The following is a 16,835-nucleotide window of genomic DNA, read 5'->3' as shown; positions in this document are numbered from 1 at the left end:
TGATAGGTATTCTATATCGGTGCAGTATCAAAGACACAGCCAGATATGATCTAAAATTGTCCTTTAAGACCAAGACGAGCAAGGTTTTTTTGGAATCATTATTTACATCCTGTGACTGGGTCCATTAAGCAAATAATCGTTTTAACGAATAAAAACAACATCTATGGAGCCTATGAATCTACTATCAGACCCTCTGGAGGGTCCACCCTAGGGCTCTAGAAGCGCGATGTATAAGCATTGCTGTCGTACAGATCGACACGACAAAAGTATCACCAGGCCAAACGAGAAGAGAGAATACAAAAACACTTAATTTTCTAAGCATTTGCGTTCTTTTCCGAATTTTTACAATTTCCGACATTTCATTATGTTGCTTTCGAAATAACGCAAACGAGTCGCGCTTGAAATTTCAGTACAGCTACGAGTACAAGAGTGTCAAGTAAGCTCTGATGTCAATTTTGTTTCGTAGCGGCCTGAGAATGCACACGACACTTGACAATGATTAGTCAAGTAAAAGTTCTATGGAACAAACTGTGCGGGCTGTGCTTGGATTGCATTAGGACCCTTTGTTGGGTGCTCCCATGTTATGGAAGCAAATCAATTTTTCTTTGCAGACGACATAGTTAATGTTGCTACTCTGAATTTTTAAGCGTTTGTAGCTGTGCTCACGTTTATGGTCAACGTAAAAAGGTTCAAAAATAATAAAACCAATAATCGAAGATCCATCGACAAGAGTGGGACCACTACCGCCTAAATGTCATCTTTCAGAAAGTACTCTTGAACATATTTGATGCATTGTATACGAAACACCCCAAAAGCAGAGAGGCAACCCATATTAAAAATTGATATATTTTTTGACTATGTGCTAATTCTTCGTCCGTTAACAACACAGTGTTCATATGTCTCTTGTCAGTGATGATAATAATAAAGCCAGGATATGCAATTAAGTGCTTTATTCAGCTCTTCAATCGTACTCGCTGAAGAAGCTCGAATTTAAGCTAGGATAGGTATTTTTCGATATAATCCTCAGAGATTAGAATGGACGCCTTGATCTCCCATAGCTATCCCGCATCTCAAATCAGGTCACACTCGTCCAAAAAGTTTGAAATAGTTAAAGCTACTTGAAGTATAAATATTTCATGTAATTAGTCATTCGAAATTATTCTGTTGTATAATACTGGCTCATTTTTTACTTTTTTTTTTGTACTACGATTTGTTACTACGATAACTAACTACAACCACCTAACACCTCCATGGCTGTTAACTGTGACAGGCAGTACCGTGTCTGTATGGTAAATAAATACAACGAAATAACCATAATGTTATTATAAAGCTACTTTTGCCTCTCCATCATTTATTCTCTTTGTGGACTGGATAAATAATTCGAAAATTAGTTAGATCAAAACCGCTTGGCAAGACAAACTCCGGCAAATGTCACTATTTATTTTCTCTAATTGCAGATGAGTCTCGTCGAGCTTCAGGCTGTGCGCCGATTACAATCCAACTTGAGCAAAACAGTCTTAAAATCGGACGATCTTTTTCAAAAAATGGCTTTCTTCTGGACTGGCCTCTTCGTGATTGGTGTCTGCCTTGAGGTTACCAGGTTTGAGGACTTTCCAGCTGTTTTTAATTCCACAATACAATCGTATGTTCACTCTTTAAGCCACAAATGTATCTGGCAGCGTTGAACGAAAATATCTAAATACAATTCAATCTATACGTTGTATAGCCTATGTGTAGCCCCGTTTAACTAAGCATGCGTAAATGAGAGCGGCAGGGCCTTAATCGAGCTCATATTAGTATTGTATCCTTTTTGGAGCAGTAGATTTCGTAGGCGCAGCCAGTAGGCCACGGATAACGTTCTAAAAATTCAATTGGCAATGGGATGGCCAGCAGCGCGAACTTCATCTTGTCATGGTTTCAGGTACTACAATGGAAAGGCGTCCGATCCAGATTTTGACGATCCAAATGAGCTGCTGCAGCTCTTCATAAACCTAATGAATTTCTTTATGCTCTTCATATCTTTATCGATTTTTGGCGCCAAACTAACTGAGACTGCACATGCATGCACGATGCTTGTACATCGGATGATCAACCACGCGCCAACGGAGGAAAATCTCGAGCTCTTTTCGCAGGCCCATCTACTAGTCGCGCAGATGAATAAGCCGGAAATTGCCATGAGCGGTTAGTTCAATGAATATTTGTATTGCGACCATTATCACCAGCTCTTCTATGACAAATCTTCAATTTTTTGTCACTGTCTTCTTGTAACAAACGTCATCTAATACACGTTACACAATAATACTTTCTAACTGATTTGACGTCCTGGTAACTGAGGACAACGTAACTAAGTTAATCGACCTTTAAGCTCATGGCAAAATATTGGACGACCAATTTCTCAGCACACGTATCGTGTTTTGCACTTGGTACCTAACGGAAATTCCACATCTATTCCTAAGGTCCAAAGGCAAACAATTGCTGGAACTTCCCCAGAGTACCACAGAATGTGTGTAACAGTGTCATACTCTACGAATGCATGCATGTGCCATAAATGCGCTTTGCTGTAAATCACTCCAATCACACTACATTGTCACAAAGATTATGCCTGCATTAGCATAGCATAATGAATTGGCCTCAAGAAAAAAGGCACTTGATCAGGGCTCAACTGAATCGGTAGGTCGATTTCACGAGTGGCTAATTGCTACGCAGATATCGTCTATCTATAGCTTTTTACGTATTTGGCGTTATCCAAGGGAATTTTCCCTAGCAGAGGCGAATTCTCTTGTTGGTAAGCCTGAAAAGTTTGGGTTTATCATCTTTGTAAGCTGGTGTTTGCAGGTTTCTAAGTATTTCTTATGTAAAGCGAGTACCTTTATGCACACGCTCATCAACTTTGTATTTCACGGTTCGGTCTGCAATTGCTTTTACGGTCCAGGCTTAGGGCAAATCTATATTTTTCAATCATTACATGTTGAAACAGCTTTGCAAGACAGTTACACCGTTTGAGAATAGCTCCATGCCACATAGAAGCTTACTTTCTGCATTTACTGAACCAAATAGTTTGATCTAAAGTTTATAGTTTTCGTTAAATACAAATCAACAAGTAACTCTCTGCTTAGCTAATAGTGAATCGGTCAAACTTTACTGGACTCCTATCGTGTGTTTACCATTCCTTCACTCATTATATAGGTTGATAATTCATTGAATCAATAGAGATTTATTTAGGAATGCTAGCAAAGGACAATTGCCGTTAATTAATCGCTATAGATGTTATCTTTATGGGGCATTGTATTGGTAATGACTTTTCTGACCCTGTACCTTATTTTTAGGCTGGAACTTCTTCACGTTTTCGCGCAACTTCATTCTAACAATCGGCGGAGCTCTGATCTCTTATATTCTCCTCATTATTCAGATGGCACCGTCGAAAGTTAAAGACGTTACAGTGGCCTCAGATATCAAAATAATGGCAAGCTTATATAATGCTACGGCGAGTACCGTGCTCAATAATATAACGACACGGAGTGGTACCTGGTAAAGCCGGAAAAGATACTTTGAAGAGCATATACAGATTGGTCAATCGTTGCGTATTAATTACATATAATTTATGAAAAAAGCCCTTTTCCTTGTTGAGGACCAGTTAGTGCAACAAAAGGTGAATATGTTGTTTTTGTTGACCAGGAGACGCTGGAAGTTAAGCAAATATAATAATAGATCCACGATACCAGTCATATATCTCAGTTTAATACTAGCTATTTAATATTATCGTAGCTTTATTAACTCAGCGGTATGGACTTGGTAAGAAAGAAACCTTAATTTTGGTATCAAATTGAAAACTAAAAATCAAAAATTGTCTTCTAGCTCACGATATATATATATATATATATATATATATATATATATATATATATACATATATCCGCAAAATAAAAACGTGTAAGTTTTTCTCGGATAATGATGCAGTCCTTTTTACTGATACAATATATACATTTAGATTGAATTTTTTCATGTCAAACACCATCCACCTTCACAGAAGCTTCAAACGTTTGAGTTTTTAATATAATAACAGACATTTAGGTGATTTGGTAATCGAAGAGACCCAAAAAAGATTTCAAGGGTGTGGCTCTACGAGCCTTCACGTCTACAATAAAGTGATGTGGTTTATGGAAATGAAAACTCATCGTAGAAAGTGCTCTAGATGTAATTACTATAGCTTCGTATTTAGTTAACTAAATTCTCGGAGCTACGATAATCTATGAGCACACAAAGCCATTGAACGCCGCGTACAAAAAAATCTAGGCTTGGTAATATATTCCAACAATGAGAGTTGCCACATGTATACAAGCACCGCATCTGTGGATTAAAAACCGACCTTTCACCAAAACAGATACGTTTCGATAGATATTGAATATAGAACATTATAAGCAGACGTTTTCTGAGGTATTTTAAGGCTTAAAAGTAAACATTCCGCTCATTGTAGGCAGCCTAGTTCTAAATGGCGAAATCCAGCTATGACACTATAACGTGCAATGTCCCATTGCAAATTGCTTGCTATATAAAGCTTATGCTAGGTCCAAAACTAGCAATAAAATAATCAGGTTTAGCTATACAAGTGTTTAGGTATAAAAAATGGTTTTCAATTGATGATATTCTAAATTTCTACGACATCCTCGTTGCAAACTTCCGAATCTCGAACCGCTTTAATTGGATAGCATAAAATACATATTGTTTGCTTACTACAAGCATCAGATAGGCTTGCTCACTGAGCACTAGTCTCATAACTGAAAATATTACTATTGCAAGTTATACGTGAACTATAAACTTGAAGTTTCCCTGCCACCTGTTTAACTTGAACCATGCGTTCAGTGCTCGTGACATAAGACCACAGATCAACCAACTCAACGACCGATTGGTTAAGCATTTTTCCTTGGCAGTTCTTCTAATTATACCAATATAGTAAAGTGTCGAAGTGGATAGGATAAAAACCTAGGGACGTCTTCGCAGCGATAGCGTGTTCTATTAATATTGTTAGTCCTTTAAGAATATAGGTTGTAGGCCTCGGCTCTCAATATGATACACTGTTGCTAGATTCCGGATACTGGCGCAATACGCTTCGCAAACGGCATCTCCATAAAAATAGTACCGCTGGCTTGCATTTGTACTTTTGAAATTATTGACAGTATATAACTCTATTGCAACGCCAAAAGCTTCCACGGAAATATCATTTATTTATCATTCCTCAAGGGATATCATAGGCCTATGGCTCCGCATTAATGACACATACGATACGTTCCGAATGTATACGGTTGTGTTTTGTTTTTGATTGAACATACGAAAGACTCATGCAGGATATACGTCTGAATCCTTAACAAATGAACGGAATCGATGTAGGTCGTATCAAATATTAACCGTGTGAGCGAAAAGTTTGCGGTTTAGATGGCTAGACATTTTTGCTCTGTATAACAAACGCGTACGTTACGAGCGATCGTAAGTGGGTTACGGATGAAGCGTACCATGGCATCGAAAATTTGTTTGGAACACGGCAATGATAGTAAGTGCATAATAGAGATTTTGTCATAAAACAAAAAAAAAAATGCCTATCTGATGTAAACAGTATTTCCATAGAAAAATCACGCAATATTTTCATGTTCTAAATTTCGTTAGTGTGATTTCATTAAGCAAAGAAGCTCATTAAGCACCATTGTCCTATGTAGATCTTCGAAGCAATTGTACTACAACAAAATCTCTATCCAGGTCCCCCCGAAGATGCACCTACCTGCTTGCCTACGTCTATCAGTGCACATATGAATTGCGGCATATCAACGAAATGGGCGTCGCCGCCGCTTACTCTGAAAGTAAAATTGGTCTCGTGAAGGCTGTCCTGACACTTCTTAGAAATTCAAAATACATATTCATTAAGCTTTAATTTAGGTAATCAAAATTAATAGATTATAGTTTATGGAATTCGTTCCTAAGACGGCGAGTTGCGTGAAAGATATTGGTTTTTCCGCTCAACGCGCTCATGTGCAGGATTAAGGTAACTATGTTTCCTGTTTAAGACTAAGATGCAGCTGTTCAACAAAGCTTACAATTAGAGAAATACAGTATAGGTCATCCGTTCAATAAAAGAAAAGAGCGCCACAAAGGATTCGTAGAGCTGGCTGGTTGCAATACGCAAAACTAAATCGAAAAAAAAAAAAAAAAAAAAAGATTGTGAATGCCACCCTTGAAAATATACATGAAGATGAATTAAAATGGGAATCATGGGAGTAATTCTTCTGCACAGGCGCGTTCTAACGCTGTTACTTAAAGAGGAATATATGTTTCGAAGTAATTATGTTGGTCTTCCATACATTATGCTTATTAACAACACTTAAAAGTGTAAGGTATCGCTCTCCAATGGGTCCTAAACAGTCATGCAGCGGAAATCTACCTGGCTAGCCTTCGATTCTTTTATTGTGGGCACAGCGATGCAGTACAAACGTTGGCTAGTTAAAGTACTGCTTAATTTATCTACAATGTATTTAGCTCATTTTTGACCTGTGGACAGATTATGTAAACATTGACCAAGTTGAGCTAGTTGTTTCTTAGGTAGGAACAATATGAGTACCGCAAAAACCTAATATTCGCACATCTCTTACGGGCATCAGTAATATTTGGCTAGATACTACATCGAGTGTTAGCGGATCGCATGCCTAGCAAAAAAAAAAAAGAACGGACGTATCTGCTCATCTAATATAGGCTAAGAGCCCTACGAATGTCCAACGTTCTGTAACTAATTATGGTTCTGATCGAATATAACTAGCAGTGAATATAACAATAATATTGCTAGATATATTTACATATCGGTTTGCGCGCAGTAGACATCAGACATCCGCTTTCACTATGTGCGCTACCTGTAGAAGAAAAGATCGCTCAGAAAGGCTATCGTTTGCACCATCAATATGGTGTGACACAATGGGTCACAAGGTGAAGCGACAAGACCTCAAAGCGAAAAGTTACCGGTTGATGACGGCAGCGTAGTTCTTCCAAGTTGTTCTGACAGCAGCGGATGCATATATTAGAGGCGGTCTACATGCCGCGTATTGGTTCGTTCAATTCATATATATGTATTTTTGTGTCTCTGTGCGTAACGCCATCTGTTTCTGCTTTCCGTAACGAATCAGCGAGCGTGTTATCGAGCTTAGATTATGCCAACCAGATAGCTCAATCAGAAACACTCGCAGGTGGCTTATTTGGACCTTTTTACTCCTTTTCTATTACAACTACTACTATAAGCAGTTTGCAAGCAGCTTCAACGGCGCATCCGTGAACGGCGATAATGTGTCGAATACAGATAATAGCATGTTGTTTTGTGTTTTACCAAGTTTAATCACTTTATCACAAAGAAAGATGAATTGAAAGAAGGCAAGATACCGGGTGACAACTCAGAACCAAATTTAGGCCGGCACTTAGAATTCTTTTTGAGCTTGATGTTGTGAAAATCCCCTTGCCTTATGTTACGATCACGTTATCATTTAGCAAAGGTGAACAACGAGGCTTGAGGAAACGTTTGGTACCAACAACAATCGTCTGATTGTCACGAGGCACTTTCTAACCGAGTACTGGCATCTGGTAAGTGCGAACCTCCTTCCAAGCGAGAGGGCTTTTCACCACTGGCTAGAAGGACTCCCTTGCCGCTTTACCCGCACTCTGGGCTATCAGTGCAGACTTTTTCTGTGAGCGTCGTCCGTAATAGCTGATTGTTCGTCGGGACTACGAGCCGGGCCGCCAACCGTCCGAAGCGGTTTCCAAGCGTTGAAGTTCAAAACGTGTTCTGTCCCGTGCGCCTGGGTACCCGGACGGACGCTCTACATTAGCCGGCTTGTCGGGGCAGACATGTGCGAAGATATCCATTAGCACAGTGTGTGAGTGAAGCTGAAGCTGAAATGAGGCCTAAATCATTACTACTCTTAGCGTTTATCGCTTGGACGGCAGTTGCTGTAGAACACGAAGACCAGCATCGTGACCTTCGATTAGAGAGGCAACTCGGAGATGACGTCCCACTTGACCCTGAATCGCAAGAGAGACTCGTCCGCATAGCTCGTCAAATGGGAGCTATTGTAACAACCGAGCCATCAATCCATGTGACCCAAACGCTTGCGAGGCCCACCATTGTGATGGACGAAGTTGACTCAGCAGACTGGGAGCTAGTGGCGCCTACGAAAGAGGGTGAGACACCGGATCGAACAGTGCAGGAACGAATTCAACGAAAACCTAGGAAGATCAACCTTAAGTCGTCACCTTTGGTGGAATGGAGAACTGGTCAGCTGTTGCCCAAAGACAGTTTGTCAGAAACGGTGACCTCGGCGGAGAAGAAATCTATTGGCAGGTACTTTGAAACTATCAAAAATCGGATTGGCTCATTAAAGTCAATAGACTTTCCAAAAGCCGAGTTCCGTTCCATATGGTCACACACTGAACCTGAAGATTTGGCGTCGGCTCAGTTTCGTGCCGAAGGTCGTGAAGATGGCGACCCGCTTCGTGAAAGGTTATGGACAATACCTTCGAAAAAAGCTAAGCCGCAACAGCAGTTACAGGCGAAGAAACCTGATCGTAAACCGCCTCGCAAAAAAAGACCATATCAAGGTGTTTCGACCTCGAAGCCGTCCCGGTATATCGCTACCCCGGCAACGCAAACAATAACTAGCTTTCCTTCCCCGAACGAAACGGCCGTTGAACATGCGTTCACTGCAGCTTCTACGTTGCTTGATAATGACGATGCCACTGAAACCACCCTGACTAGTCAAAACACTTCCGAGATGCAGACGGAAACACCTCTGGAAGCGAGCGTCGACAAATATACGCGTGTTCCTTATAAGATGCCATCGTTTGCTGGTCTATTAACACACGACGAAGTTGACAAAGTCATGTCCATAGATGAGAAAACCAAAAATATTCTACAGCAGCTAACTGCGTTAAACCTTTATCAGGAATTGCCGATGGAAGTAGAAGCTGACGAAGACGATGCTCGACTTTCTCTCGATGACTCTACTACACAGCGAAATGAAGAAAGCATTATTGATGACCGCGATGAAGGGGCAGTTGTCGATTGCTCGCGCGAAGTCCACTACAGTGTATATGGAGGTACAGACCCAACAGCGCGACATCAACTACGTCAAGAACTTTTTGTAGGCTCTGGGTCAAACGCAGCATTCAACGGCCAATCATCGGTGATAACGAGTACAGTATACGCGTAGCTTACAAAATAGTTTCATGTTTGATTTATTAATTGGATAACTTGTCAATCTTCTGTGTCACAATGACCTTTGTCACTTTATCATATAATCGTTCGTTTATAATTTGGACCCTTATTCAACCTCTCTTCATCTTACGTCGAATTTATACAACTGTCCAAAAAGAAAATATATCTTGAAATGATTCTCATTGCAGTTACATAAGGCGCATGCAAATGAATTGAAATCACTTTTAAATATTGTCAACTGTTAGATACGCTAAAAACTACACCGAATCATACTGGGGCACTTGGACAAGCAGTGTTGTCCAGAGAGGACAAGGTGGTGAATGATGACCTTCAGCAGCTAACCCTGCATCCAGAGGATATGGAACTCCAATACATCGAGAGTCCAGAAACGGATAGTGACCCATCCGTTACGTACGTTTCCACAAGGAGTCCTAAGTAAGTAATGTATTTGGTACGAATCCCACAAGTAATGGGGGTGCGTATAATCATTCTTAAATATTTTAAAAGTCGTCAAGAAATCCTTTGGACTAATCGGTGTGATTTGTTATGGCCAAGTGTTGCAACAGCGAAATTTCATAGAAAAGCTTAGGGTTATCTGTGCTTCGGTGGCTATGCACAAGCCGCAGAAGGTAGTGTCCTATCACTTTTGGTATCGAAACGATGCTCCGCTGCATATTTCTTTGTTTATGATAACATAAAATGACTAACTCGCCGACATGCGTTACTTATTGAAATTTTCCAAGAAATATTTGTGTTATATGATTTGAATAGTTCAATCTGCTATTCCCATAAAGCAGTTCTATGCATATGGACGAGCCAGGTTGAGCGATCCCTTTTGCTTTACTGCAGATATATACGGCATGTATCAATAGATTGAACATGACTTTTGTTATCTCGACAACAACATATAGTACACCACAATGTGATGATGGAAGATATTCATAACAGGTGTAAAAGGGTATTCCAGACAAAATACAATCATGTTCGTACATATATACAATTTCCGTCCGTTCTTCGAGGACAGACACGCATTAATTTTTTTATTTCAGAAATATCTCGTCTGACAACAATTCAGCCATCTTGAGCCGTAACGGCATTACCTCACATGTTACATATAACAGAAAAGTGACCCGCAGACCAACTGAACGTAAGTTTTCCACAATTATAACACCAACGTGCATCTAAGTAAGTAGACTAGGAGTCATCAATAACAATGGAATGTTTAATCTCTGAATTTAACACCGTACCACATTGTCGCTGGCAGCAATGCTCAAGCTACACTAAGAATTATCCTCAACTACTTACATGTGGTTGTCCTATTTATCGCACAGGTATTGTTTCGTAAAAAAAAAAAATGCTGTTTCTGCACACTTGCAGCATTTCCCGACTCAATGTTGACGATGCCTAATATAATCGATACATAAACGGCTAAAGACTGGTCCCAAATACCAAAAACTGTTTCAATAAAAAAAAATTAATTTTTCTTGCAGGTATGTCAACAACTCGCCGACCCATGAGACCCGGAAGTTCAAAGCAAACATCAGCATCGACGGCTAGAACCACCACTGCCACCGCCATTATGATAACACCAGCCCCATCAACGGCTGATGACAGTTTGGATGCCACTTTAGAGGAAGTCGACTTCGACAAGCAGAGCCAGGTCACCGATGAACCAGATTTAACGACGGAACCATTAACCACTACGAGTATCAACACGACTATGCCGATGGCGACGATGACAGTGACAACAATGACGCCACGACGAAGACCAGGCAAAACGTTAACGAAGAAGGCATCGCAAGCAGCGGCAGGCGGTAAAAATCTTACAGATGATCATAGCACTACTACTTCTACGGCTGGTACCAACAACAGAGTTCACCAGAAGAAAAATAAAAAGAAGAAACAGCAGAGTATGGATTCGACAACGAAAGAACCATCAACAAATGGTAGTTTTATGGCGATTAGTAAATCTCAGCAAGGGTCAAATTCTAAGAGCGATTCAACGACCGTTCTATCACCGGTTACGTATCAAGTGCCGCAGGTGATTTTGCCACCTCCACAGCTTTCAATGAATCCGCTAGCAGCTCTTACTAATCTCCTGCCGCTTCTGCAAATGCTTAACAGGCCGGCACCGCTATTCTATCAGCAGTTGTCCCAGATGGCAAGTCAAACTGCTGGTGTCGGCGGTATCAAAAACAGTGTCAGTCGGCCTCAGCAACTGCAACAGCAACAAGAGCATGTCACTGTTAAACCTATGCAGTATCAACAGGTGCCTCATTATAGCGTACCTCAATACGGCATTAGTAGCCCTTACTACCTTCCTCACGTCTATACACAGCAACTAGCTAACATGTCGGCTGCATCGACAACGACCCCAACGCCATTAATTCCCACCCCACTCAGCAGGCCAATGAGTTTACCTCAGATGATTGAACCGTTAGCAGAAAAGCCGAATTCTGCTAATAGTAATATTGCTAACCCAGGGAAGAAGACGCACTTCCAAAGGAAGCCACAGCAGAAGCCTACGTTACAGTTAGGAGGGTCTAATCAACAGCTTCCAAACATTGCTACCACCATTCGCACCATGATGCATCTCCTGAACGCTAATAATCTCATGCTTGCTGGCAATAACGCGAATAGAAACAGTAAGAAGCATCGAATGCCAAAATTTGTTGATGTAAATGATCCATCATACGAACTAGACAATCAGCGCTTTCCTTCAAATACTAAATATGACAGTAACAAGTATTACAATAATAGTGGCAAGCGAAGGGGCGAATGGGGTAAACAGCAAGAACTTCGCCACGATAATTCGACGCAAGACAAATTTCTCATGGACCCAGTAGCTAGAGCGCTAGATACATTTAAGTCGCGTGCGATGACAAATTCTCAAAGTAGATTCGTTACATCAGAATCCGCTAGACCAAAACCTATGGTATCGTCTGCACTAACTCACAAATACAACGACAAGGTTACGCTTTATGATGAAGACCTGCCGTCTGGTTTTCCTCAGCTCTCAGATAAAGTGGATAGTCACTTCTTAAAACCTATCATGGGACGACGGATGGACATCAATGTGGTAGATGAGAATGACGACGCCAACGTTCTTGGCCGAACTATTGGTGCCGAAAGCAACTACAAGATGCTAATAGGTTTGCTAACTGGTGCCCTCAGCCGGCGGCGAGATTTTCGAAGTCTTGCTAAGCAGACCCAGAGACAATTCGACATTGAAAAGTCCCGCCAGATGGCGAACAATATGGTTATGAGATCGTTACTCTACAGTCCCCTACCGATGTACCAGCGCCTTCCGTCTCGAGTTGCGTGGCCTATGGTGCAGCAGCCTTCGTCGTCATTATCAGCGGCAGGTCCGCAACGGCCGCCAATCAATCTGGTGCACAACATCCCATCTGCTACCATCACCATTGGCGGTCGGCCGGTCCTCTACGGGAAACATCTCGTAGACCGGCCACGTCAGCCGCGATATTATTTTTTTGACGGCGTGCCTCGAAAAGGGCATACCATCAGCCGTTTCAATGAGCGCGATCTTAAAAGCGTTGAGGAAACCTTTGATACAACGTTTCCAAGCGCTCCTATCAAGAGTACATTTCGTTCCATTGAGCGACCAATGACAGCAGCGGTATCACTGCCGTTGACTTCGCAAACACCGGTTAAGCAGACAGCCGCCACTGTCAAGAACGATACACCTCTCGAGACCTCGTCCTCTGAGGGTCTTTTTCCAATTCAGAAACCTCTGAATTTTCTGGGTGGCCTCTCCGTCCGACAGCAAACGCTATCGGCACCTCCAAAACATCAGCCCAACGCGGACCAGCGGCAGCAAAATTTTTCTATGGAAATTCCATATCTTAACACAAGCCTGCCAGCAGGCGTTCGGATTGTGATTCCTACAACGACAAGTACAACTATGGCCCCATCGCCAGTGATTAAATTCACCAATCGAATTGGCGACCGTAGAACAAGGCGCTCTACCACGAATCAGACTGGCCCTCTCGACCGAGACCCTTCTATGATCCACCCTATATATCAAGTTAAAATAAATCCTTTTGTCTACGCACAAGGTTTGCTTGCTACTAAAAAAGGTCAAGCTAACGTTAACAATAAACCTGCGGTGCCTTTTTTTGAGTTTGTTGGTGAGGTGCGTCAGGGCAATTCAAGCGATCTGAATAGTTCTACGGCCTTGCGCAGGAGTTGCACCTCACCGGAACAAGCCTTCCTGCAGGTAAATGACTGGAACGATTTGTTGTATTCTACGGAATTTCGAAGCGGCTTTGATGAGTCGGAAGCTAGTATCAGTTCCACTACACCTTATCGTTACGACCAACGCCGGCCTGTAAGAGCCATTGAGAACTCGGAAATTGACGACTTCAGTCGGTGTTTCTACCCGAATACGACGTTCTCGACGATGCTTAATTGTAACGATGATATTTATTCATGCAACAGAGGCACAAGAAGCAGAGAGGGCTGCTCGTGTGATGACGACTGCGTTATGTTTGGAGACTGTTGTTGGGATAAAGTAAGCGAACTTCAAAAGGAATTTGGCTCCTTGGCAGATATTGAGTATTCGCGAGAGAGGCTTAAGCTACTCACTTGTGTCAGGTCAAATAGGAATATTTCGTATCACATGATCTCGAAGTGTGATCCGTCTTGGAAAAATTATCCTGAGAGCGAGCTGTGTTCAGGATCGCATCCTGAGGACGCCCTGCTTCAAATTCCAGTCACCTCGAAAAAGACACTAAACACATATAGGAATATTGTGTGCGCTCATTGTCACGATGATGTGTTGGATCTAGTTTTTTGGGAAGTCGAATTCCACTGTCGTAAACAATTGCAAACTTTTTCTGTTCACCGAGCTATAGGTAATTGCCCATTCGGAACTAACCCTCCTGCTAGCCTCACAAGAAAGGAGAAACAGTTTGCCGCCAGACCCTGCAACCCTAACGTCGATTATGAAACCTCGACTGATTTAGAATGTGAGCACATTAGCGCCAATGAATCTGCGACAATTCGCGCTCCAAGCAGACATGTCGCTAATAGGTTGGCTGTCATGTGTGATCTCATCTATCTGCCAACAATCAACGTAGGCGTTTCGAAGTGCGATAGCGTATTCTACCGCAATCGATTTTGCGCATTGTGTCGGCGGCATTTGACACGGGATTTAAGATGCCCCGTCAATGCTGCGATGCCTATGCACTTGGACTCCGGTGAGCTGTCCGATGAAAACGAAACAAAATTTTATTTGAATCTACGCTGGCAGAACAGTGATGTGCTCTGCGATAAAGCCGATCATACGTTTGACCCGTGGAAAAAGGGTTGCCGCCAAATATTTTATGGCAAATCGTTGCCGCGGTGTGACGGCTCGGGGCCTGGGTCGTTGGCCAATAATCCGATGAGCTATTTTCTTGTCAGACAGACGTGGTTTAGTTACGTGTCAATAGGCTGTCTCGTGTTAACAATAGTTTCCTATTGTTTCGGCTGTGTTGATAGTAAGATTCACCCGTTCGAATCGGGACCGTCACCGGTGGATAATATCATACTTTGCCTCGTTTCTTCACTGTTGGGCGCCCAGCTCTTGTTTCACGTCTCGATTACAAAAAACAATTGTCATACGCGATTCACTTGCGTATACTTCGGCGTTGCCTTCCATTTCTGCACAATTTCCTGCTTTGCGTGGACCAACGTACTGCTGCATAAGGTGTGGACCTATCTCAAATACGCTGCTGAGAATAGTGACAAGCGGTTATCGACATTCTTCGCAGGTTACTGCCTCTACGCCTGGATCTTCCCTGCCGTAACAGTTGGAATAGCTAGTTTCACTAACCTTACTCTCGACTCGAACGACCGGATCTCGCCATGTTATGGTTGCCACGGCATTTGTTTCATTAGCAACCTTCCTGCTTTCTGGCTGTTTCTTGGTATACCCCTTATATACGCGGTGTCTATCAACATCGTTCGCTTCGCCGAAGTATTTCAAGAATGCCGGAACCAGACGGAGGAGGCGATGTATCATTGTATGGCTCGCTTACCCTTTCGGAGTGTCATTAGCGCAATTTTACTAGCAACATTGATACCGCTAACCTGGGCACTGGCCTTGACGGCCGTTTCTTTACACAATGAACGTGCTTGGCTGACATTTCTATTCTGCTATGCATGTCACGGTCCGATGTGTCTATTGCTTAGCGGGGCAGTTTTTCGTTACCTTCGTCCCTTTAGGCGTATCAGAGTTCTCTTGACCAGTGTACAGTTGTGCACCATAGATCATACCGCATGCCGCGTGGGGGCTAAAACCTCTAGTGCGAACGAGGCCGATTCCGATCAATCACGTAATCCGTTCGTTAAACCGGGTAAACGAGGTAAAGAAGGCCGTAGTCAGCAATTGCGCTAACACGACTATTTATCGACCTCATGGCAGCCAATCGACTTTGAAATGTTTCCATAAATGCGTTTCTAATACAGAGATATTGGCCGTTTCTTTTCCACGCTAAGACAGATTAATGGTTATGAACTCCTGCCTTCGCCAGACGATTTACCCACTTATGAATGTTTCAATTAATAGGACCTTTTTAACGAAACACATTTAACGAAAATGAGGAAAATAACTTGATTTCTTTCGGAAACCGCTTCGTAATTTGGATTAGGACAAACCCTAAATTAGCTTCCAGTGAACTCTGCGTCCTGCAAACAAATCCATATAGAAGCTATTTAATAAAGATTTACTTTTCAGAGCTTCGAAACGATGAATCTAACCACATACACTTTGATTTGTTACAGACGGCTAATATCTCAAAGTAAGTCATAATCGCCTAGGACACCATCAGTGTGAGAAGATATAGTTTACGCTAACGTTGAGTAAATTTTCCCTTGGCTCAAGGTGCGGATCGTTTTAGCCAGGGAGTGCAAATACACCAAAAACTCTGCGGCATATTTAATGAGACATAAAAGCTTTATTTATTTCGCGGTCACAGCACCGCGTTGAACACACCAATTATGTAAGGGATGGCTTTTATGATGGCTATAACTAACAAATAAACAAACTATGATCTATTAAAACGTCCATACAAGCCTTATATAATATTATATAATTTTTTTTTGCGTTTTCGCCTGCGCACAGGATAGGGCTTATGGTATTTGATGCTGCTGCATTGGAACTGCTGTTACAAGAAGACTATATTAAACCTGATAACCATATGGTACTATTAAATAAATTATAATAATATAACGTCACAAAGCTTGTATGATTAGGTACGGCACGTGTATGCGTTTCACTTTTAAGAAGGTTCATTGTGAATCGCCATTTGGATGCGAAGGATTCAGTCGCGTCTAATTAACAACAGAATGTAAATGCCATGACCAGTGCTTGTTATTTGTTTATATTCTTGGTATTTTTTTTTGAAAATAGAGAAGCGTTCTGATTGATGCTTTCTTATGAAGAAAAAAAAATCCTAAAATGTCACTTCTTTTAAGTCAGATAAAGTTAACTAAATTACAATGGTTAGTACACAACCGAATTGCGGTACATAGACAACACCCTTTGGCACGTTTGACATTTCAGCACATACCAAAAGTCAGTCGAGTTCTTTTT

At 41.7% G+C, this 16,835-nt stretch overlaps 2 protein-coding genes across 2 annotated transcripts; both read left to right on the top strand.

Annotated features, from left to right (window-relative positions):
- The first annotated feature begins 1,091 nt into the window (after window positions 1–1,091).
- Window positions 1,092–3,908, top strand: LOC111259445 (uncharacterized). The gene is made up of 4 exons (XM_086967897.1): window positions 1,092–1,289; window positions 1,458–1,600; window positions 1,922–2,181; window positions 3,327–3,908. Exons 1-4 carry the CDS (start codon window positions 1,251–1,253, stop codon window positions 3,530–3,532), a joined length of 648 nt encoding a protein of 215 aa, XP_086824023.1. The 5' UTR covers window positions 1,092–1,250; the 3' UTR covers window positions 3,533–3,908.
- Window positions 3,909–9,594: 5,686 nt separating this feature from the next.
- On the top strand, window positions 9,595–16,472 carry LOC111259444 (uncharacterized). Its single transcript, XM_022831457.2, has 4 exons — window positions 9,595–9,673; window positions 10,288–10,385; window positions 10,729–11,883; window positions 16,025–16,472. The coding sequence occupies exons 1-4, from the start codon at window positions 9,597–9,599 to the stop codon at window positions 16,030–16,032; spliced, it is 1,338 nt and encodes a 445-aa protein (XP_022687192.2). The 5' UTR covers window positions 9,595–9,596; the 3' UTR covers window positions 16,033–16,472.
- The last annotated feature ends 363 nt before the right edge of the window (window positions 16,473–16,835 follow it).

Source organism: Varroa jacobsoni, unplaced genomic scaffold, assembly GCF_002532875.2.
Source record: "Varroa jacobsoni isolate VJ856 unplaced genomic scaffold, vjacob_1.0 scaffold_331, whole genome shotgun sequence".
Classification (NCBI taxonomy): Eukaryota; Metazoa; Arthropoda; class Arachnida; order Mesostigmata; family Varroidae; genus Varroa; species Varroa jacobsoni.
This window is presented reverse-complemented; position numbering and strand designations above follow the sequence as displayed.